This window comes from Microcaecilia unicolor, chromosome 6, assembly GCF_901765095.1.
Source record: "Microcaecilia unicolor chromosome 6, aMicUni1.1, whole genome shotgun sequence".
Taxonomy (NCBI): Eukaryota; Metazoa; Chordata; class Amphibia; order Gymnophiona; family Siphonopidae; genus Microcaecilia; species Microcaecilia unicolor.
Window position 1 is genome coordinate 301,435,029 of NC_044036.1, and position 22,646 is coordinate 301,457,674.

Sequence of the window (22,646 nt, forward strand, 5' to 3'; positions counted from 1 at the left end):
TTGGCTGGCGGGGGTCCCCCCCCAGCAGAAGAGGTCTTCCTCCAGCGCTGCTCTTCACTCTGCCGCATTGCCTGCCAAGCAGCTGCTTTTCCCATCAGGCCACACATGCTCGGTTTTGAAATCGAGCATGCACAATGTGAGAGAAAAAGTAGACACCGGGGCAGGGCAGGCAATGTGGCAGAGTAAAGAGCAGTGCTGGAGGAAGACTTCTGTTGGCAAGGCCTCAGGATCCCTGCCAGCCAAGGTATTTTGAATTGCGTTGAGGGGGGGCAGCACCGGTGATTCTGGGGGAGGGGGGCAGCGGCAGCAGCAGCAGCAACGATTCTGGGGAAGCAGTGGTGGCCTGGGTCTGGCGGCAGCCCTGCCCTAGGCCCGGCTCAGTCTCTCGGCCCAGGAAAATGCCCCTCAATGAATGTCAAAAATATAAATAAAAAGAAAGGAGGCATCCTCTTCTTCAGAAACATTTATTTTTAAATAATAGTGTTCTCTCTTATAAAACAATTCTTCAAGCACATATTCACATTCTACATAATGCTCTGTTGCAGATATTTTTGAAACTTTCACATTACTACATATGTTCTTTGGCATTTTCTTCCTTTATGCATCAACCTTTAAAACATCTGGTACAAAAATGGGTCAACTTACAGAAAAATAAGCATATAAATCACAGATTATTCTCAAAAAGGTATTAAATAACATAGCAAAAACTTCTATCAAATATTCTGATTCATACAGATCGGACAGACTGCTTTTGTTATGTGTGTGTATCATATTATCTATACACATCCAAAGCGTATTTAAATTAGCGACTCTAGGTCACCAAGGTGAATATTTACAAAAAGTAAAAACTACAATTGTAATTCCTTTTTTGTGTTGCTAGATCTGTATATTTTACAATGTACACAATACATTGCTTGTTCAAATGTCTGATTGGTGCTACCAGACACATATATCCACTTCAGATACTTTATGGAATCAACTTACCTTGATTACAAACATTTAATTCACTAATTACAAGGCAAACTTTGCTTCCAAAAATATTACACAGTCATGATATCACAATGCAAACGTTTCCTTTGTAAATTCACATCCAAAACAAGTCCTCATGCACATCAAAATCAAAATATCTACTTACACAGCAAGGATTTACAATTTCATTTAAATTGTATTTAAGCAGCATTATTGGCATGAGCAAATTCATGACAAGGAGATCCCCCTCCCCCTTTTTTCTGTACTGTTATAGAGTAGTGCCCTTAACTGAAGTCCTAGCTTTCAAGGTCCCAAGCGTAATAGTGGTAGTGCAGTATGTGACCAGAACTATGAGATTTTGCAGCTGTTTCGGGAGCAATCTTTGGGTGGGCTCTGCGGAGGACGGATGATCTTGGCTTTTTTCAGGCTGTTTCTCTTGTTACTGTGGTTGGTGGTGAGGGAGTAAGAGCGCCCATGCATCATTCTGGCATTCAGGCCATTGGCCATTGAAAAAGACTTGAGATGGCTTCTTAAGGCAACAGGGAGTGGGAGTTTGTCGACAAGATGCACAGGGGTGCAGGAAACAATGGCACGGCAGCAGAGGTCTTGCAAACTCAGTACTGTAAAGACAGAAAAACAAAAAGTCCTTTATAGGCCCCCTTTTATAAAATCACTCTTATGTGAAAAGTCCAGAAAGGTGCTTATGTACCCTTATAAACTAGGCACCCATTCCCAGTCCAGTAGCACACAAATCCTCATGTAGAAATTTACCCCTGCTCTGAAGATAGAAAACATGCACAAATTTGCACCATCTGTGTATACACTTATTTTATAAAATATGTTGTAAAACTGTACAATTTAGCACTCCAAATTCTTGTGGGTCAAAGATCTATCAGATCTTATAAGATATATAGCACCCATTTGTTAATAAGATTAAATTGTGTACCTCAGCGTCAGAGAGATTTACAGCACCAACCTCCTCACCGGTACCACAGAATCCTTTTTTGAATCGTTTTTAATTTTAAATTTGTTACTTCCTTATTTCTTATATAATCAAATGCATAGTTTAGCATATCAGAACTTAATAAAATTACTTAAATGACACTGATAAAACTGGTGAAAAACATGATTCATGTCGGATAGTCCGTCAACCCGGCAGTATCATGCAACTTCAGATAAGTATTTAAATAATTTTATAAAGTTTTGATAAGTTAAACTATGCATTTGGTTATATAAGAATTAAAGAATTAACAAATTAAAATTCAAAATGATTCAAAAATAATTCAGCGGTGCCAGTGAGCAGGTTGGTGCTTTAAATCTCTCTGGTAGAAAAATTGAATTAGGGGCCTGTTTACTAAGTTGCGCTGTAGGCGTGCTAATGCTAGAGACACCCATTTATTCCTATGGGTGTCTTTAGTGTTAGTGCGTGCCAAAAAAACGCGCCTACAGCACAGCTTAGTAAACAAGGCCCTAAGTGAGTTGCACCGCTGAGGCACACAGTTTAATCTTATTAACAAGTGGGTACTATACTACAGAATTATTTTATAAATATGCAGATAGAACTATTCTGCTCCCAATGTAGCCAGAGTACGCCCTCAGGAATGCCTGTGTACAGATCGAGTAAAATTAGGGGCATTTTTATACCTGTATTACTCCTATGCAAATTTGTAAGCTCCTTTTTCTCTGTTTAAAACATGCTTTACATGCAGAAGAAACGTGATAAGATTAGCTCCTTTTATGCGACCTCTCGTGGTCCTATTCTCGTAGCCACAAGGATACGCAGCAGTGCTCACTATCAAATCCCCCCTGCTTTCTCTTGTTGCATATAGTCCCTCTGGCACTTGCTGCCTCATTAATTCCTTTCCCTTGTAGGAACATGTCTGACAGTTTACTTTGATTTAAATTTTGGGCATGGATTATGTCCAGACACTCCTCCTGCCACAAGAGCTGATTCAACAAAGCAGAAATGTTGACTTTCATAGAAATAAAATATAGGATGAATTATGGCATAGCAAGCCTTCTAGCCTGCCCTGCTGATGTGAATTAATGTTTAAAAGTCATGGTAATGATCACTTAATGTGAGCTGCAATGACACTTTCTGCAAAATGACATCATGTAATAGTAAAATGTTGATTTTCTATTACTACTAGACATTTCTATAGGGCTACTGGATATAACACAGTGATGCACAGAGAGAGAGTTCCTGTCCAGTGGAGCTCACAATCTAACCCTCCCCCCCCCCCTTTTAGAAAGCCATGCAGCAATGCCAACACAGCCCATTCACTTTGAATGGGCTGTGTCTGCATCACCGCACTAGCAGCCACTAGTGTGGCTTTGTAAAAGGGAGGGTAAATAAGAGGCTTTGAGAAAATCAACAAAGCTGTGATTGGGAGATTAGAATCGAGGTTTGGTTCTAACATTACAGTAGAAGATTTTCTGGGTAATTTTATAAAAGAGTGCCTAGTTTAGGGGCAAGCAGGCGCTACTTTATAAAGACACACAGATGCCGAATGATTTTATAAAATACTTGCGAAAATGAGCAGGTGTACAAATCCGAGCCTAGATAATTCACATTTAGCTTATTTTATAATCTATATTCATACTTATGGACTTTGCCCAAGCTCTGCTTCTGTAGCACATACTTTTACACCAGTCAGTACTTCATAAGAGACCATAAGCATGTGAAAATGACTTCATAAAATTAGGATTACATGGCCAGTTCTCTCAATGGAGAGTGCTGGAATAGAATACTATGTGTGTCAATCAATAGGGAGCACTTTAAGAGCTCTGCCTGCTTTCTCTCTAATGTCTGCATGTGGCGCACTGAGTGGGTGGTGGCGGTTGTGTTTCTGAAGATTTTCAGTGCCAAAGAGTTGAACCCCCAGAAGGAAACAGGAGATTGCAAGAGAAAATGTTTAAAACAGCATCCTTTGAAATCAGTTTTTATGTCTTAGTTCTGTTCTCCTTTCCTTACTTCTCCGGTACTATTTTTTAGCCCAAATTATCTTTGTTGTTTTATATAACTTAAATTTACATTTTTACTACAGATGTATTTTTGAAAAATCTACAAATGAAAATTCTGAGCCCAGTTTCACAAACGAGTGTTGGTCTCAGCTAGATGTATAGGATAGCGGAGGACTCACAGGTACACATCAAATAATAGCTGTGCATTTTGGTGCAGAAACTAGGAGTTAGTATTCATTAGCACATTCATGGGCAGATGATCAGAAGCAAACACTGGTGCTAGAGGCTATTAGCACCATACTAGACCCTGCATTTGCTACCACCCAATGAACAGAGCCCCCGAGCATGTGTTTTTGAACATATTTATAAATGAACTGGAAATGGGGATGATGAGTAAAGCGATTTAGATTTGCAGAAGACACAAAACTACTTAAGGGCCAAGCCACACTAGCGGTTCCCACGCAGCAATGCCGCACCAGGAGCCGCTAGCATGCCTTGATAAAAGAGGCCCTACAGTTGCTAAATTGCATGCAGACTGGGACATCATCGAACGAAATGGCAGCCTGAAGGTCTTGCTCCGAACAACCCTGTAGCGACTCTTTCAGCAGCAGATTGCAATCGAGAGTGATTGTCTCTTAATTTATGATATTAATTGCAGTCTTGGCCATACAGTACTGACTGGATGTGTGGGAAGCCACACGCTGGATTTGACGGAGTTCGCATATACTAAGAGAACAGGGCTGAACCTCATGGCAGAGGCATGAAGTGTGCTGTCCGCCTTGGCGGAGCTAGCTGTCTCTGAAATTCGGGACTGGTTGAAGGAAATTAAATCCGATATAAAAGCAGTGTGGGAGGAACTGGCGGCACTGGGAACTGATTTGCATGGTGAAATTAAAGAGATAAGCCACAGAGTGGAAGAAATTGAGCAAAGGTTAGATGAGCACAAAGAGGCCTTGGGAACATTAGATAAGAAAAGATAATGGAGGCCCAAACTGATGCACAGAATATCTATGATAAGCTGGAAGACTTGGAGAATCGGAGCCGCAGATGTAATTTGCAGTTCCGTGGTGTCCCAGAGACTCCAGAATATAATAACAGTGAGGAGGTGATACAAAAAATTGTTAGCACAATGCTTACTGGCAGCCAACACGAGCTGCCCCAAGTCTAGGTACACCTCGACTGAGCTCACAGAACACTGGGGGCGCTGCGCAATAATCAGCCCAAAGACATTGCTTGTTTCAGGGATTATAAACTGAAGGAGTGGGTGCTGCAAGTAGCACATTCCAAATATAAAATACTAAAGGATACATACCAGGTAGAAGTATATCAGGATCTGGCAGGAGCCACTCTCCAGTGGCGGATGGAACTGCACCCTTTTACACACTACTTGAGGTCTTTAGACATTCAATATAAGTGGAAGCATCCATTTGCTTTATTATTCTATCATGAAGGCAAGCTCCAACAAGTGCACTCCCTGCAGGAAGGGTGAGCACTTTTCCCGGGTTTGGTAGAGGCTGCTCAGGTCCCCATGGTGACATCCAAAGATACAGGAGGCCCCAAAGCGACCCCCAAGTGTTAGAGGTTTCCTAATAATAAACTGCTGAAGAGGCAGCGCTCGGACACCGCTCTCCACAAACAGCAGAAAACATGATCTGAAGGGCTGACTTTTCAACTACACTGTTTCTCTGCAGGATAATAATGATCCACTAAGTGGGCATTATCAGAAAGGATTGGAAGCCTGCCATTTTTTGCAATAGACTGCAAGTAAGTCGGTTCTTGCAGCAGCCTGGAAGAAGCCATTTCTATCCTTGGTTGCCCAGGTTCTGTAGAAGATGGACTATATCTATCAGATGAATACACTGACTGCTTTGTGAACCAACCAGTTGCTCTCCTTTCACAGGACATGGGACATTTATCAGAAATGGTGTTCACAGGGAGCATCTGGCCCACCATAATGATCTTAGCATAGCTATTAATTTGACACTTTGCTGGAGGGTGTTGGAGAGGGTCTATGAAGTGCACCTGCTCTGTTACAAGGGGTGTTGCGTGTAGTTGAGGGGGGGGGGGGTAAGAACAAGAGAGATGTGCTAGATTTGATTGTGTATTGTTGTTGTGCTGTCTTTTCAGTTTTGTGTTTGTTGTGTTTTACAATAAAAAGTTTTGAAAAAAAGTTGCATGCAGACTGTGAGAAATTGCAGGAGGACCTTATGAGACTGGAACACTGGGCATCCAAATGGCAGATGAAATTTAAGTGGTGCACATTGGGAATAATAATTCAAATTATAGATACACGATGCTAGGTTCTATATTAGGAGTCAACATCCAGGAAAAAGATCTAGGAGTCCCTGGTAAGCTTCTTTTCAAATTCTCTTTAGCCTGTCATAATAACACTTTATACCTAGCTTTCCAATGTTTATTCTTTTTTTTTTCTGTTTTTATCAGTTGGATGTTCTTTTCATTTTTTTTTCAGTCATCCTTTTAATTTTAATAGTTGGATGTTCCTTTCATTTTTTGTCATCCTTTTAGCTTTAATAGCCTCCTTCACTTCACCCTGTAACCATGCCGGCACTCATTGGTCTTTCTTGACCTTTTCTAATGTATGGACTGCATCTAGTATGTGCTTCCAAAATACTATGTTTAAGCAGCTACAACTCTAAAGAAAGGCATAGTGAGGTGTAACCTGCACAGATAACTCTAGCCACCTTACTGGGCAGAGTAGATGGATCATACTGATATTTATCTGCCTTCATTTACTATATGTTCAACATTTAACATCTTCATCTGTTCCCTTTTAGATTTTTTCTAATTTCCTCATTTTTTTAAATAAAAATCTCCCTTTTTAAAATTAAAAGCTACAGGAATAATTTTCTTTAGTGTCCCCCACATGACAAATTTGATAGCATTACAGTCCCAATTACCAAGCCCTACCACTATTACTCCTTGTACCAGATTGTGTGCTGCTAAGGGCTACATCTAAAGTAGTTCCCTGTCTTGATGGTTCTTGGACCAACTACTCCATGAAGCAGGCAGTTCATTCTATTCAGGTGGACAAAATATGCCCCCACCACTATACTCTTTCCCATCACACATAATTTCTATCCATAAAAATTCTACATTGCATTGTGTTTCCTGCATGACCTTTATCCTGTTTGACTCTCATATAGGAGATAAGTCTCTAAAAGAGTTGCTAACATTTACGCAGCAAATGAGCATGTAAACAACCAGTATACCAGCACAGATGTGTGGAAATGCAGAAATCTGGCTATGTGCTATTCTGTCTCTGTATGCATCACTTTCAATGTTGACTTAATCATGAATTGATAATGAATGTGACTATTGGGCAGACTGGATGAACTGTTCAGGTCTTTATCTGCCATCACTTACTATATCTTTGATAGTACATAGTTTGTAGGTGGGCATTCATATGGGCAGATTCTGGGCAGGGCATACACTTACGCATGTTACTTACAGAAACGTATAACGTTTACGCAAGTCTCCGGAATCCAAGTGTGAATGCATGCACACATATATACTCACACTAATATTCTATAGAGAAAGTAGGCACCTGTGTTCCTTTATAGAACAGTCTCCTACCTACCAAGTGCCCCTATGCTTCACTTACTTCCATAATGCCATCCTTTAATCAATTTGATCAATATAATACTCTGTTGTAACTGCAGGGGATCTGGGCACCCAGATGCTGTTACAGAATAGGTTCTCATCATGCAGCATTAAGGCACCCACTTATAGAATTGTCACCTAAAAGTTGTAGTGTGAGACTTAGGGGCCCTTTTACTAAGGTGTGAGAGGGCTAATGCACAGGTAGCATGCGCCAAATTGGCACTATTGCCGGACTCGTGTGTGAGTCTGGTGGTAATTCAGAGTTTGGTTCACGCCAAATCCCACAGACAATTTTCTATTTTCTACTGCAGGGGGCATTCCTGGTAGTAATCAGCAGTTGGTGCGCGCTGCATGGTTACCGAGTGAGCCCTTACTGCTAAGTCAATGGGTGGCGGTAAGGGCTCAGGCCACGCTAGTTTTAATTTTAGCGCATGCCCATTTCCTGGCTCGTTAAAAAATGGCCCAGTATGTGCCCAAAACACACACCCACACTACTGCAGGCCACTTTTTTACCGCAACTTAGTAAAAGGATCCCTTAGTGATTTGTCCCTTTATTGCCCAGATTTCAGGTCGATGCTAACCAGGATTCAGAGGGAACCATGATTTCGGTCAATGGCAAAGGTTGTGATGACTATGCTGATTTGGAAAGGGGATATAAAAAATAGGGGAGATGTCCCTGGGTAGCTGCCAATAAGGCTAAGAGTTCCAGATCTCAGCCCTGGTTCTGATTGGAAGAATAAAGGAGCAGAAGAAAACTGCTGGTTCAGAAAAAAGAAATGTATTATTCCTCTTATTACCATCTCATTTAAAATTGTTCTACTAGTGTTACCACCAGCAAAATGGGTTGCCATAGTGATAGATAATGGCTTGTTGTTGGCTGCAGTCTGGCTACTTGCAGCATGAGATTCCCATCCACAGCATCTTAGCCACAGCCTCGTGTGGGGGGGGGCACGCAAATAAATCTGCATCAAAAATATTTAACTCAGGCTCTCTAGTGCAGGAAAATGAAGACTGATTGGCTAGATCCTTAAAAAAAATATTCATATTATTAAATATTGTTGACCAGTTTAGGGAAATGTCATCATGTTTATCACTCTATAAGCAGGGTTTTATTTTTATTTTTTGTTCTACATGACTACAAAGAACTCAAATTCAAACAATTAAAATTAGAGATGAAAGAGAAAAGCGCACCATTTTAACTTTGCAAACTACTTATCTATATGCCCACAATCTATCATCATTGTCCTGATACTGAAAGTGTCAGATAAAACATTAGCTAAAACAGGGATTAGTCAATATTTTTAATAACAGCATCTTGCATTGATGCAAACCATAAACACAGCATATAGAAAGCAAGACAAGGGGAAGACAGTAGACCATGGGAATGAAAGCTGTGCCACCTTTACAATCCTCTCATTTTTCAGAACAAGTCCACAGGTCTGTAAATACCTCTTGTATTTCTTTTTTCTTTCTAGCACTCTTACCCCAACTCCACCCCCAATGCAGCTAGCACACTGGCAATTCTTGAGGAGGCCTGTCTCTTTCATGGCTAGCCATCAATGATACTCTTTGTCTTGTAGAAGTCACTAGAGAGATGGTAGCTGTCAGGGCCGGTCTTAGCAAGTGCGGGGCCCTATGCAGACCAATTTGGTGGGGCCCCATCATAGCCCTGCCCCATCCTAGTCCTGCCCCCCACTCCAGCACCACCCCATTGATAATATTATTCAATTTTTAGAAAATTTTTTATTTATGAAATTTCAAATAAAGACAAATGAAGCTAAAATTGTACAGAAAAACTGATTGAAATAATAAGCACAATGCTATCATGACCCCCCCCCCCCCGAAATTATTCAGTTCAAGTCCACTACAATTAGTTCCAATTCTCATAACCCCGGGGAGGGGGGGGGTCAGAGGTGCGGACACACAATCTCTCCACTGCAAAACACTATACACAAACTTGTGCAAAAACACACTCATAACCTTACCAAACCATAACAGCACTAATTCCATGGACAGGACGAGAACAACCTTATGCGTGGAAAGGCAGAACTGTAATTACACCAGGCTCTAAAACACCAATACACTACCTCGTGAAAACAAAACAAAAAGGGCTGCAAATGCTACACGCTAGCAGGATACTGCACCTTGATCACACATAACACAACAGATATGAAGGCAAAATACGGAACTGAAAAGTTACCTCAAGAAATCAGACTCAGCATGCAGCAATACTAGAAAAATTGAAACTTACATGCAAAATATCACAGATGCACATTTCCAAAAGCTGACATATTCCAATTAATAAATTCTGAATAAAATACTTTTTTCTACCTTTGTTGTCTGATCATTTATTTTTTCTATTCGCTTTGGTCCCAGTGTCTTCTGTTTTATGCAGTGTCTTTCCATTTGATATTTTTTCTCTCACCATGTCCACCATCCTCCTGTGTCCTTATGTGTCCTGTCTACCATCTGTAGCCCTGTCCCTATCCTTTCTCCAGTTTCAGCATCTTAAATTCAGCCCTTAAATTCAGCAATTTCCCCTCCATGCATATCCAGCATTTCTCCTCACTCCCCTCCTTCCATGTACATCTACTTTCCTCCCCTCCCCTACATCCATGTCCAGCATTTCTCCTATATCCCTTCCCCTCCATCCATGTGCATCTCCTTCCTTTGTCTTTCCTTCCCTCCATTCCTGCCCAACATTTCTCCTCTCTCCCCTGCCCTCCATGTCCAGCAATTTCTCCTCTCTCCCTGGGCCCTGCCCTCCCATCCATGCTCCTCTGTCCCCTGCCCCCTCCATTGATCCCTATCCAGCAATTCCCCTCTCTCCCTGAGCCCTGCCCTCCCATCCATGCTCCTCTCTGGCCCCTGTCCCCTCCATTCATCCCTATCCAGCAATTCCCCTCTCTCCATGAGCCCTGCCCTCCCCTCCCATCCATGCTCCTCTCTGGCCCCTGCCCCCTCCATTCATCATCCCTATCCAGCAATTCCCCTCTCTCCCTGAGCCCTGCCATCCATGCCCAGGTCTTCTCTCCCTTGCCCTCCCGCTCCCAAGTTCAACTGCCTGCCTGTCCGCCCTGGCGCCCTTTTCTTCTCCCCCCAACCAAGGATTTTCTTTTAAATTTACCCTACGTCGCCGGCATCCCACAGCAGCGTGCTTCACTGAAAGCGCTCCTCCCCTCCCGAGTCCCCCCGACGTCTCTAGCAGAACGCAGAAGCTCTTCCTGATTCGTTCATTCTCAGTGTCCCGCCCTCGAGGGCGGGACACTGAGAATGAACGAATCAGGAAGAGCTGCGTTCTGCTAGAGACGTCGGGGGGACTCGGGAGGGGAGGAGCGCTTTCAGTGACGCACGCAGGACGCTGCTGTGGGATTCCGGCAATGGAGGGTAAATTTAAAAGAAAAATCCTTGGTTGGGGGGAAGAACAGGGCGCCAGGGCGGACAGTGGCGGTAAGCATGGCATGACGGCGCCCTCCAGCCATGCTTACCGTCCGTGTCGGAGTCGGACTGGCCCTGGGAAGAGGCTGACTGAGGCACGCCGCGCGGGGCCCCCCCTAAGCGCGGGGCCCTATGCGGCCGCCTCGGTCGCCTTGGCCTAAGACTGGCCCTGGTAGCTGTAGTCCCTCTCTCCCCAGATGAGCAAGTCCAGTTCAGTATTGGACAAAAGTTTTGAAATCAAGTTTCCTGTCCAAAGTTCCTTGTACTGCTCTGTATAAATCGATGGGCCTTATTAAATTGTTCTTACTAGTGTGTCAAGAAGCCTTATCATTAATGATCTATTATTTGAATTTTGTTAAAAATGAAAACATTGCTATTAATGGGAGAAAACGCTACAAGGATGCTTTTCTATTACCATATTGCACCCCCTAATGGATCAGAACTAAACTGCAATTTATCTAAGATTACTTACTATGAGGGGCATTTTCGAAAGAGAAGGGCGCCCATCTTCCAACACAAATCGGGAGATAGGCGTCCTTCTCTGAGGATCGCCCAAATTGGCATAATCGAAAGCCGATTTTGGGCGCCCTCTGCAGTCCATCGTGGGGACGACCAAAGTTCACAGGGGCGTTGGAGGCATAGCAAAGGCGAGACTGGGGCATGCTTAAGAGATGGGCATCCTCGGCCGATAATGGAAAAAAGAAGGGCGTCCCAGACGAGCATTTGGTTGACTTTACTTGGTCCATTTTTTTTCACGACCAAGCCTTGAAAAGGTGCCCAAACTGACCAGATGACCACCAGAGGGAATTGGGGAGGACCTCCCCTTACTCCCCCAGTGGTCACCAACCCCCCTCCCACCCTTAAAAAAACTTAAAAAATATTTTTTACAGCTTCTATGTCAGCCTCAAATGTCATACCCAGCTCCATGACAGCAGTATGCAAGTCCCTGGAGCAGTTTTAGTGGCTGCAGTGCACTTCAGGCAGGCGGACCCAGGCCCATCCCCCCCCTACCTGTTACACTTGTGCTGGTAAATGTGAGCCTTTCAAAATCCACCCGAAACCCACTGTACCCACATGTAGGTGCCCCCCTTCACCCCTTAGGGCTATGGTAGTGGTGTACAGATGTGGGGAGTGCGTTTTGGGGGCTCAGCACCAAAGGTAAGGGAGCTATGCACCTGGGAGCAATTTGTGAAGTCCACTGCAGTACCCCCTAGGGTGCCCGGTTGGTGTCCTGGCATGACAGGGGGACCAGTGCACTACGAATGCTGGCTCCTCCCACAACCAAATGCCTTGGATTTGGTCGTTTTTGAGATGGGCGTCCTCGGTTTGCATTATCGCCGAAAACCAGGGACGACCATCTCTAAGGTCGATCATCTCAACATTTAGGTCGACCATCTCTAAGGTCGACCTAAATGTTGAGATTTGGGCGTCCCCGACAATATTATCGAAACGAAAGATGGACGCCCATCTTGTTTCGATAATACGGGTTTCCCCGCCCCTTCGCCGGGGCGTCCTTGGAGATGGGCGCCCTTAGAGATGGTCGTCCCCATTCGATTATGCCCCTCCACATATCCCTATTAAAAAGAGAAATTCAAGCTTAAACATGAAACCTCTATATTTATCTTTATTTCTTTTTTCTATTTTTTTCTTTTAAAAAGTTAGTCATCTCGGAGACATCTGATCCCGACATGAACTCATGTTTCGCATTTAATACTGTATCAAGGTGCGTCTCCTCAATCAAAGCTGGAAACCTGTCCGTTGCGCTTCCTGCGTTTGCAACTTTGATTGATATTTCCAGTTAAGTCTTGAATGAACAGTTTAAAAAAATTAAAATTATGGATCAATGAGGAATACATGCCCACCATAGAAAATGCTTGGCTCATACTATAGCCTGAATGGTGGTGACACGGTTATCTGATAGATCCTACATCTAGATATCCCTTGAAGATTGTATGAATAAGGTGATAAAGATATATTGGGAGTTGGGTAATGATATAGATATTATTACAAGAATACTAGCATCATTTCACAGCTGCACGTGTAACTTTAGGCACAAACACTTATGCCATCTCTATGTCAGGTGTAAATGCTCACTCCTAAATGCAGCAGTTACAACATGGGGCATAGCTACGGGGGCATGGGCCCCCGTAGATTTAGCCCTGCCCCCCCCCCCCCCCCCCCCCCCCCCACCGCTGGGTATCTTTGCTGGCGGAGGTCCCCAACGTACGTGCAGGACGTCAGACTCACAAAAACAGAAGCCTTGCAGATCAGCAACGCAGCCGCGCTGGAGAAGAGGACTTCGGCTGGCGGGGGTTGAGGACCCCGCCAGCAAAGGTACCCGCCAGCAACAGTGGCGGCAGGGAGGGTTGGTGCCGGGGGGGGGGGCTAAAATGTGCCCCCTCAGCTCAGGCTCTGGCCCCCCTCCCGCCAGTCTGGCTACGCCCCTGCATGTAACTGACACTATTCTAAAAGCTTAGCGCCTAACTACTTGGCATGCCCTGCCCACCCATGCCCCCTTCCCACATCCACACCCCTCTCACAGTTACATGCTATAGTTTTTAAGCGCTAATGTTACAGAAAAGGTTCTAAGGAAATTTGACCAATGCCAATTAACTCCAATAATTGATAATTATTGGTTTGTTAGTGTCAATCTGCAACTAATTATGCAATTAATGTACTTGTGTAACTGGCCCAATTCTATAACCGGCATGTATGATTTTTCATGCTAACCAAGAAAATGTGTGTGTAAGATTACATAATAAGGGGAAGAGCATTTGAATCGTATATCTATCTAATGACTGAACAAAATGATTGAACGGAAGTGAATAAGATGCAATATTTGTCTTGGAATATATATGGTACTAGCCGTTGAGCCCGTTAAAACGGGCTATTGGGTCGCCGCTGCCCCCTCCCCCCGAGTTCGCCGCCACCGGTACCCCCCCCCCAAGTCGCCACCGCCGCCACCCCTCCACCCGGCCCATCTCTTCGCTATTCAACTTACATCTCCAGAGCAGGCAGATCAGCTGAGCTCCCGTCGGCCTTCCTTCCCTGCCTGTGTCCCACCCTCGCCGATGTTACGTCACACGAGGGCGGGACATAGGCAGAGAAGGAAGGCCAATGGGAGCTCAGCTGATCTGCCTGCTCCGGAGATGTAAGTTGAATAGCGAAGAGACGGGCCGGGTGAAGGGGTGGCAGCAGCGGCGACTCCAGGGGGGGCGGGTACCAGTGGCAGCGACCTCGGGGGGAGGGGGAGCGGTGGCGACCTCGGCGGTTCCCTCCCCTTCACGCAGTTTCCCTCTCAGTCCCGCCCACCCATCATCACGTATTGATGCAGGGGCGGGACAGAGAGGGCAGTCTACTGCGCATTTGCGAGTGAGAACGGTCACTCGCCGTTTATATGTTTGATTTTCTTAATAAAGTGGCATAAAGGAGACATGGGCATGTAGGCTTTTTGCAAGCAATGGACCAATCCACTCCCACATACAGAGCCAAGGAAAACAAGAAAGGTGGAAATGACCACGCAGATGGACCAGGATGACAGCAGCAAATTCTTTATTTGAGAAAATAGGTGGAGGTCAAGCTGTGGACCCTTCCTCAGGAGTCCTCTGTTATGCAAATATATGCTTACAAATGGTGAAGGTAAACTCACTTAAGGAACAGCGAAATGTCTCTCAGACAAGTAAAAGGGTCAGGGTTCCAAATACCACTGCTCAGAGCAATCTTATGCTAGCCACTAACCTTAGCGGGAGATAACCATTTTCACATACAGTTCAAACTCCTCTTATTGACTTACAAGTGCATTCACTCTGCAGCTCCTCAGTATCTCTCCACTCTTACCTCTCCCTACACTCCTCCCCAGGAACTCTGTTCATCAGGTAAATCTCTCTTTTCATACTTAATTACTTGTTAAGCATTCTTTCATAATAATGAGAAAATTGAGGATTTTTAGAAAATATTTCAGTTCAGAGACTCCTGGTCCAATCCTTGATTCTTCCTAGACTGGACTACTGTAGCCTAATATTAGCAGTTTGTTTACAGTTAGTACAAAATTCTGCTGTTTGATCTTCGGACTACCCTGATTTGAGTCACTTCAACCGCATTACTTTAGGTTTCATTGGCTTCCAGTCACTGAGAGAATACAGTTTAAGCTGGGCATTATTATTTTAAAATTCTTACTGGGGAAATTCCAAATTATATGTTACATTTAACGTTTTAGTTACGAGGACCCTCTTCTAGACATGATACTTGTAACTTGTTTCAACTTAAATTTCCAATGTTCAAGAACATAAAGTCAGTCAAACATTTTGCTCCGTCTATTCAATATCAGTTGGCTAACTTTTGGAATCAACTCTCAATATATCTGAGATCTTGTACTCATTATCTTTAGTTTAGAAAAAAAACATTTAAAGGCTTTCTTATTTAATAAGGCAGGTCTATCCAATGGCTAATTTAAAGCTAGACAGGTGTATTAATTTAATGGTTGTTATATGCTAATTATCTGGTTTATCTAACTGTAGCTCCTAGACAGATTGATGTAGTTTTGACTTTTGTAATCCATCCTTGAACTGTGTAGGAATATAAATACAGGTGTAACATAACATAACACTGCCAACTCCAGATGCCATTCCTTTTATCTTGCTGCACGGTATGCCTGGAATGATTCCTGAGTCAGTACGTCGAGCTCCGTCTCTGGCCTTATTCAAATCTAGGCTAAAAGTCCACCCTTTTGAGTCTGCTTTTTAACTCTTAAGTCTTATTCACTTGTTCAGTACCCATTTCTGTTTTATCATTCCCACCATAAGTAATTCCCTAATCCCTTATTTGTCCTGTTTGTCTGTCTCGATTAGATTGTAAACTCTGTCAAGCAAGGACTGTCTCTTACACGTTTAGTGCACAGCACTGTATACGTCTAGTAGCAATATAGAAATAATAAGTAGTAGTATTATAACTAGTTATCTCTTGCTGAATATCTGCAGTTAGGTGCCGATATGCTATTTTAATCGGTTGGTGGCTGTGTCTGGCTGGCCTTTGAATATTGGAGGGTGGGGGTCAGTGTCTGAGAATATAGTTCTCTGGAAGACTCAATATAAGGTCCTGATGCACCTCTGTTTCACAAAGATGAGTATTTAGAGCTGGATTAACAGATCTAGCTTTGTTTGTGAAGGTTCCCTCGAATATGCATTTTGGTCTTTTCCATTAATCCAGCAGTTTTGGGCTGGAATAACCAGATATCTAACATCCATGGTGGAGACCCGGGTGCAGCTGCAGGTTGAGATGCTCATGGTGGATATCTATCGGGCAATTAGAAAGCTATTAAGTGGGTGTTAATATTTGTTAGAAAAGCCTTTCTCATAGCAAGAAAATACATCATGGCCAATTGGTGTAATACCTGCTACCGTCGCTGATGCAATGGCATTTCACTTTGCATAATTTAATGGTAATGGAGAAGTTCATAGCAATCAGGAAATTAGGATAATTTTTAAAAGATCTGGGGCCCCTATTTGGGTTCCCTGCAACATAGAGCATGCAGCACATTGAAGTAAATTTGTAATAGTGTGTTTTAGATCTTGGCTCCTTCTTAAAATTAAACGGCTATGCAGTAGTCAACTACTCAGGAGTAGAGAGGTGAGAGGAGGGAAGTAATGTAATTCTTTCTCAAGAATTCCTTTCTGAAGTTAAAAGAAATCACATTTTTGGCTAAAAGTGTGCTATATCAAAATTGTACAGACTGATTTCTGGACTTCTATTATACCTTTTTTCATTCTGCTTTTGTCCGAAACATAAATTTCTTCATTTTGTTAGAGCTTAAAGCATAGAATGCTGAAGCAATATGTAGAAGGCAAAGAACTGATGAAGAGGCACTACACAAGCTGCTTACCCTTGTTTGGTCTCCAGAGGCGGTCCATCCCATGCCTCATTAACACTATCCTTGCCAGTTCTGTGAAGGACTCTGTGATGTTAAAGTTGCACAGCGGGCTGACTTCGAAGAAAGTCATACCTAGTCTTTCAGCATAAGCTTGTGCTTGTTCTGTTGAAACTTGACGCTTGAAGGCCAAATGAAGACGATTCCCAACCAAGATTTTCGGTACACCAGGGGCATGCTGAGGGAATATATAAAAAAAGATATTTTATTGCTCCTTTGAATTTATGGAACATGCTGATAGTTTTAAACCTTTGTAAATGTCTTTAAAGATACATTTTGTTCTTAAAGAAACTTATTTGCATAATGGGCTAAGTCAGCTAGCACTGCAATAGTTGTATACGGGTTGATAATGCCATCAAGCATTCAAAACTGACCTAAAACTGATTGCACAACTTATTTTTCCTTATAAAATAACTATGGTATTTTTATACTGTCAAGAAGAAAACTATCGTAATCATCAAAGATGTTCACTTTTAAAATGAGTTTGTTACTTCACAATGTGCCTTATCCAATAAAGATTTTTCACAAGGAAAAAGTCCTTTCTTTTAGATTTTTTTAAAGGGGGTAATAGACAGACATGTTGACAGGAATGTGTTGGTAGATATAATGTACCTGGATTTTCAGAAAGCATTTGACAAAGTCCTTCAAACTTGTCAAAACATTAAAAGTCATGGTATAGGAGGCAATCAATCTCCTATTGTGGATCACTGATTGAGTAAAAGATAGGAAGCAGGGCTAAATGGTTATTTCTGTCGGTGCAGAGCAGTAAATAGTGGGGTACTTCCAGGGATCTGTACTGGGACCAGTGCTTTTTAATATATTTATAAATGATCTAGAAAAGGGAGTGACTAGTGAGGTGATAATTTGAATAATTTTATTTGTTAAATCATGAGCCGATTGTCAGAAATTGCAGAAGGATCTTGTGAGACTGGGGGTTGGGCATTTAAATGGCACATGCAATTTAATATGGGCAAGTGCAAAGTGAAGCATATAGAGAAAATAATCCAAGCAATAGGTACACAATGGTGGGTTCCATATAGCGAATATACCTACCTGTAATAGGTATTCTCTGAGGACAAAGGCCTTATATTATCACAAGTGGGTAACACAGACCGCGTTGCCCAGTCCAGATCTTATGACAAGCATAAGAACAACTTCCGTGCTAACGAGGTCACCTCAGTTCAGTATAACAGCAAAAAAGGAACAATAATAAAGGAGACAACTCCAAGGGGAAGCGAGAGGGATTGTGAAAAAAATAAGGCCTGCTGTCCTTGGAGAATACCTGCTACAGGTAAGTATCTTCGCTTTCTCCAAGGACAAGCAGGCCTATCTATTCTCATAAGTGGGTAATCCCTAGCATCCAGGCTCACTACAAATAAATACTAGACAACTGGGCCTTGCAACAGTGAGGACATAACTCAGCTTAACCTGAAACTATATACAAACTGAGTGATAGTGCAGCCCCCAAAGTCTGCTGGTTTGGCTGGCGGGGGTCAGCAGCCCTACTGTTGCAACCCTACCTTGGTCTTCTGACGGTGGCCATATTGGAAGGATCATCTGGGCAGCAACCATCTTTGGAAGATCATCTGAGAGGCGGCCATCTTGGCAGGATCATCTGAGAGCAGCCATCTTAGGTAGCTCATAGGGCAGCCATCTTGAGCATCTTTAGGGCGTGCCCTATGAGATCTCTTGCCTCTCAGCTGAAACCGGGATCCTCTGATTGGAGGCCTATTTAAGAGCTGGCTGATGCCACCATCTTTGCTTCAGCTTCTATCTTGGTAGAGGTTAGTGCTCTCGTATGTGCGTTCCTAGACCCTCGGCTTGAACCTGACTATTCTCTGTTTGCTGCCTGCCCAGAACCTCGGATTGACCCTGACTATTTTCTGTTTGCTGCCTGCCAAGACCCTTGGATTGACCATGACTGTTCTCTGTTTGCTGCCTGCCCAGACCCTGGGATTGGCCTGGTCCATTACTTGTGCGCCGTCAGCCTAGTCCTGTGGAGTGTTTCATCCCTCACTGCTCTTTCCGCTTCCGCCTCCCACAGCCTGCGGTCGTGTGACCACAATCATATCCAGAAGTCCTAGTGGCCACCTGCACCTGGGAGCTCAACTCCTGGGGAACGGTGGTCACTCCCAGGTGAAGCCCGGGGTTGTTCGGGTGCCCGACCGAGTGCGGCGTCTTCACATTCCACAGTGCTCAGTTGGAGCACAAAGGCTCACTATCAAAATCCTGACACCTACCAACAGAAGCTTTCCAACAGAGATATTCACCACCATGCTACCTGCCCTGCTTCCCCCTCCCTCGCACACACGCTCAATTTCACTAAAATTGAGAACTTATGCCGGGGCAGGAAAGCAGGGCAGGCAGCGCAGGGCTGAGTATCGCCACAAGAAGGCTTCCATTGGCAGGGCTTCTGGACCCCCGCCAGCCCAGGTATATGGGGTTGCGGCAGGGGTGGAGAGTGGCATGGAGGTGGGGCAAAATGTGCCCCCCCCCCCTTTGGGCTTAGTCCTTCCCCCCCTCCCAAAAAGTGTCTCGCATTGATCCTCTCTGGAAAGTTGGGTCCTATCCTTCATTCTTCATTCGGGGCTGTGGTCTGGCCCTAAACACTGGAGACACCAAGAATGTGTGTCTGTTCCAGAGATCGTCCGATTGCACCAGGTACAGCACTTGACACCACTTAACTTTAGTGGACATGGACAGGAAAACTTTGTCGGCTAAATTAAAGGAAGTAATGGTGCCTGAAAAAAGGTCGAGGCTCCTGAAAAAGAAAATAGGGCGTGAACCCAGCCGAGGCAAAATTCTCCCTTATATGGAATGGAAGCCCCACCCAGTACATCCCAGGATGCACTGGACAGGGCTAGGCACTGCCATTTCGGAGGCGGCGCTTGTAGGAGGATGGACTAGGATCGTGTCCCTCCTCCATTCAAGGTACTAGGGCTTCGTGGGGGGGGGGGGGGAGAATCACAGTCACCGTCGCCACTACACCATAAGGGTATGGACTGGAGGTCACAGGGTATGGACTGGAGGTCCACTGACCTCCAGCAATTTCTTCTGTGGGGGGGTTTGGGGGAGTCGCGGTTGCCAGGGCCTTACCAATTGGGACATGGAGGGTCCACTGGACCCCCGGCTGACACAGTCCAGGCGGAGAGCTGCATCCTGCCACCCAGCTGCCGTCCTGCTTCCCTTCCTACCCTAACGCCATCTCCAAAGTGGCGTAGGGTTTTGAGTGGTAGAGCGCTGTTATTCAGCATGCTCTACCTTTAAACATGGGGGCACCGGAACGAAAGAGTGCACCAGCATACATTAGCATGCTACTTGCATTGATCTGCTGTGAGCTCTTTTGTTCCAGCGCTCCGGATGGCTGATCATAACGTGCAGGGAAATGTGGGCACTTGTCCGGTGCACCCGCATTTACCTCTGATTACCTGCCCCCAAGAGACAGGACAGATGTCTATAAAATCATGGGATGGGAAAGGTAAACAAAGAACAGTTATTTACCATTTCAAATACATCAGAAGTAGGGGACATGCCATGAAGCCACTATGAGGCACTTTTAAAAACAAATCGGAGGAATTGCTTTTTCACTCTGCACACAGTTAAACTGTGGAACTGGTTGCTAGAGAATGTGATATTAGCACTTAGCATTGGGTTTAAAAAGAGTTTAGACAATTTCCTGAAGAAAAAGTCCATAAATCATTATTAGCTAGGTAGTCTTGGAAAAAACATCACTTATTCCTAGGTGTAAAGATTTATTCTTTGGTATCCTGCCAGGTATTTGTGACCTCAGTTGGCCACCATTGGAGACAGGATGCTGGCTTTGATGGGCCTTTGGTCTAACCCTGCATGGCTTTTCTTTTGTTGTTATGAATAAGTTCCAACATAACGTATAAAATACAAATCACTTTGGTGGCTAGAAGTTCAATTTGTTAAAAGCATAGTTTTTTAGAGACACCGCTACCGACCTACAAACCTTTGCAATATGTTCACAGAATTTAAACAGTCTTTTAACCTACAAATGCACTCAGTCTGCTGCCCATCACTATCTTTCTACCCTCATCTCCCCTTACGTTCCCGCCCGTAACCTCCGTTCACAGGATAAATCCCTCCTCTCAGTACCCTTCACCACCGCCAACTCCAGGCTCCGCTCATTCTGCCTCGCCTCACCCTATGCTTGGAACAACCTTCCTGAGCCGCCCCCTCCCTGCCCGTCTTCAAGTCTTTGCTTAAAGCCCACCTCTTCAATGCTGTGTTCAGCACCTAACCCTTACCGTTCAGTGAATCCAGACTGCCCCAATTTGACTGCCCCTATCGGACCGACCGTTCACTTGTCTATTAGATTGTAAGCTCTTTGAGCAGGGACTGTCTCTCTTTGTTAAATTGTACAGCACTGCGTAACCCTAGTAGCGCTCTAGAAATGTTAAGTAGTAGTAGTAGTTTTTAACTGATCAAAATCTTCTCGTTTGTAACTGGAGTCCAAAGGAGCGCTTGAAGGAGAAACTGTGCTTAGCTGTTTGGCATTAAAAACCACTTCTAATTACAAAAAAATCTGACTTCGGGAGGATGATTCCTTGTTCAGTTATCCGCAAGTATGCGGATCTACCCACATGGATAAGCAGCAAAGATTTGCACGTAAGTAGCGCCATGTGCACAAATACCATATGTTTCTGTTTATTCTGAAATTTGATATACCACTCTAGCTAATAAAAAGGTCAAAACGGTGTACAGTAATAATGCCAAATAAAGGGCCCTGTTTACAAAGGTGCGCTAGTGTTCTTTAGTGCACGCTAACTGTGTAGACACCCACAATATTCTTATAGGTGCCTACACAGTTAGCATGTGCTAAAGAACACTAATGCTAGTGGCAAAGAACTCCAATTAAGACAGGAAAGAGCGCATACATGCTAACAACATACACAATTTATATAAATAGAATAAATCAACTAAAATTAAACACTAGAAATAGGCTGCTTCTCTCTTTTTTTGAACCTTTTTTTTGTAAAGTAGCTGTGTCAAACAATACACATCTTTACATTTTTTTTTTCAAGTGGTTCAACGTTTGCCAAGCCTTTCTAAAGCATTAGGGGGCTTTTTGCACACATGGACCTAAACATCTGTATGGGGCATTATTCCCGGATATTCAATGCCAGGCCATGTCCGGGTACCAGCACTGAATATCTGGCTTTATGTGGCCGGCTATTTCTTATGCGGTTAAGTGCGATATTCAGCACATAATGATAGGACTGAGTTTTATGAGGTCCAATTTGGCTACTTAACTTCGGTGGATAAGTGCCAACTCCAGTCTCAGACCACCCACAAAATAGCCGACTTAATTTAACAGTCTGAAGTGATATTCAGTGACAGTAACCAGTTAAGTGCCACTGATATCAGAGGATAGCCCTGCAGAAGTGATTAACTGGCCAGGAGTCGTTTCTGGACTGTTAAATCACTTTGAATATTCGACCTCAATATATCTAATTCTAGTTTGACTAAAATCACATGTGGCTTTGCAGCTTTAACTTACAAAGGAAAGCTACCAAACTGGGATTCATTCCTGAAAACATGGTATGTTCAGTCTGTACAAATATATCAAATACATTTTCAGGATGCAGCCAGACCTATCTTCAAAGAAAGACACAGAAAATGCTAAAAGCTAAAATCACAGTTATGATCTAGCCCTTCTGTACTTGTCTATTCTGCTAAAGTGAGATCCTGCATATTCTCTGCTCCC

General features: G+C 43.8%; 1 protein-coding gene across 2 annotated transcripts in view; it reads right to left on the reverse strand.

Moving 5' to 3' along the window:
- Positions 1–458: 458 nt before the first annotated feature.
- The window catches only part of RAB40B (RAB40B, member RAS oncogene family), an 87,225-nt gene continuing 65,037 nt past the window's right edge, over positions 459–22,646 (reverse strand). For both annotated transcript variants that reach the window (XM_030208028.1, XM_030208027.1), the window contains exons 6-7: positions 16,871–17,093; positions 459–1,589 (exon numbers count right to left, since the gene is read on the reverse strand). In XM_030208028.1, the coding sequence (XP_030063888.1) occupies positions 1,318–1,589; positions 16,871–17,093 (495 nt within the window). In that variant the 3' untranslated portion in view covers positions 459–1,317. The remainder of the gene's footprint in view (positions 1,590–16,870; positions 17,094–22,646) is intronic.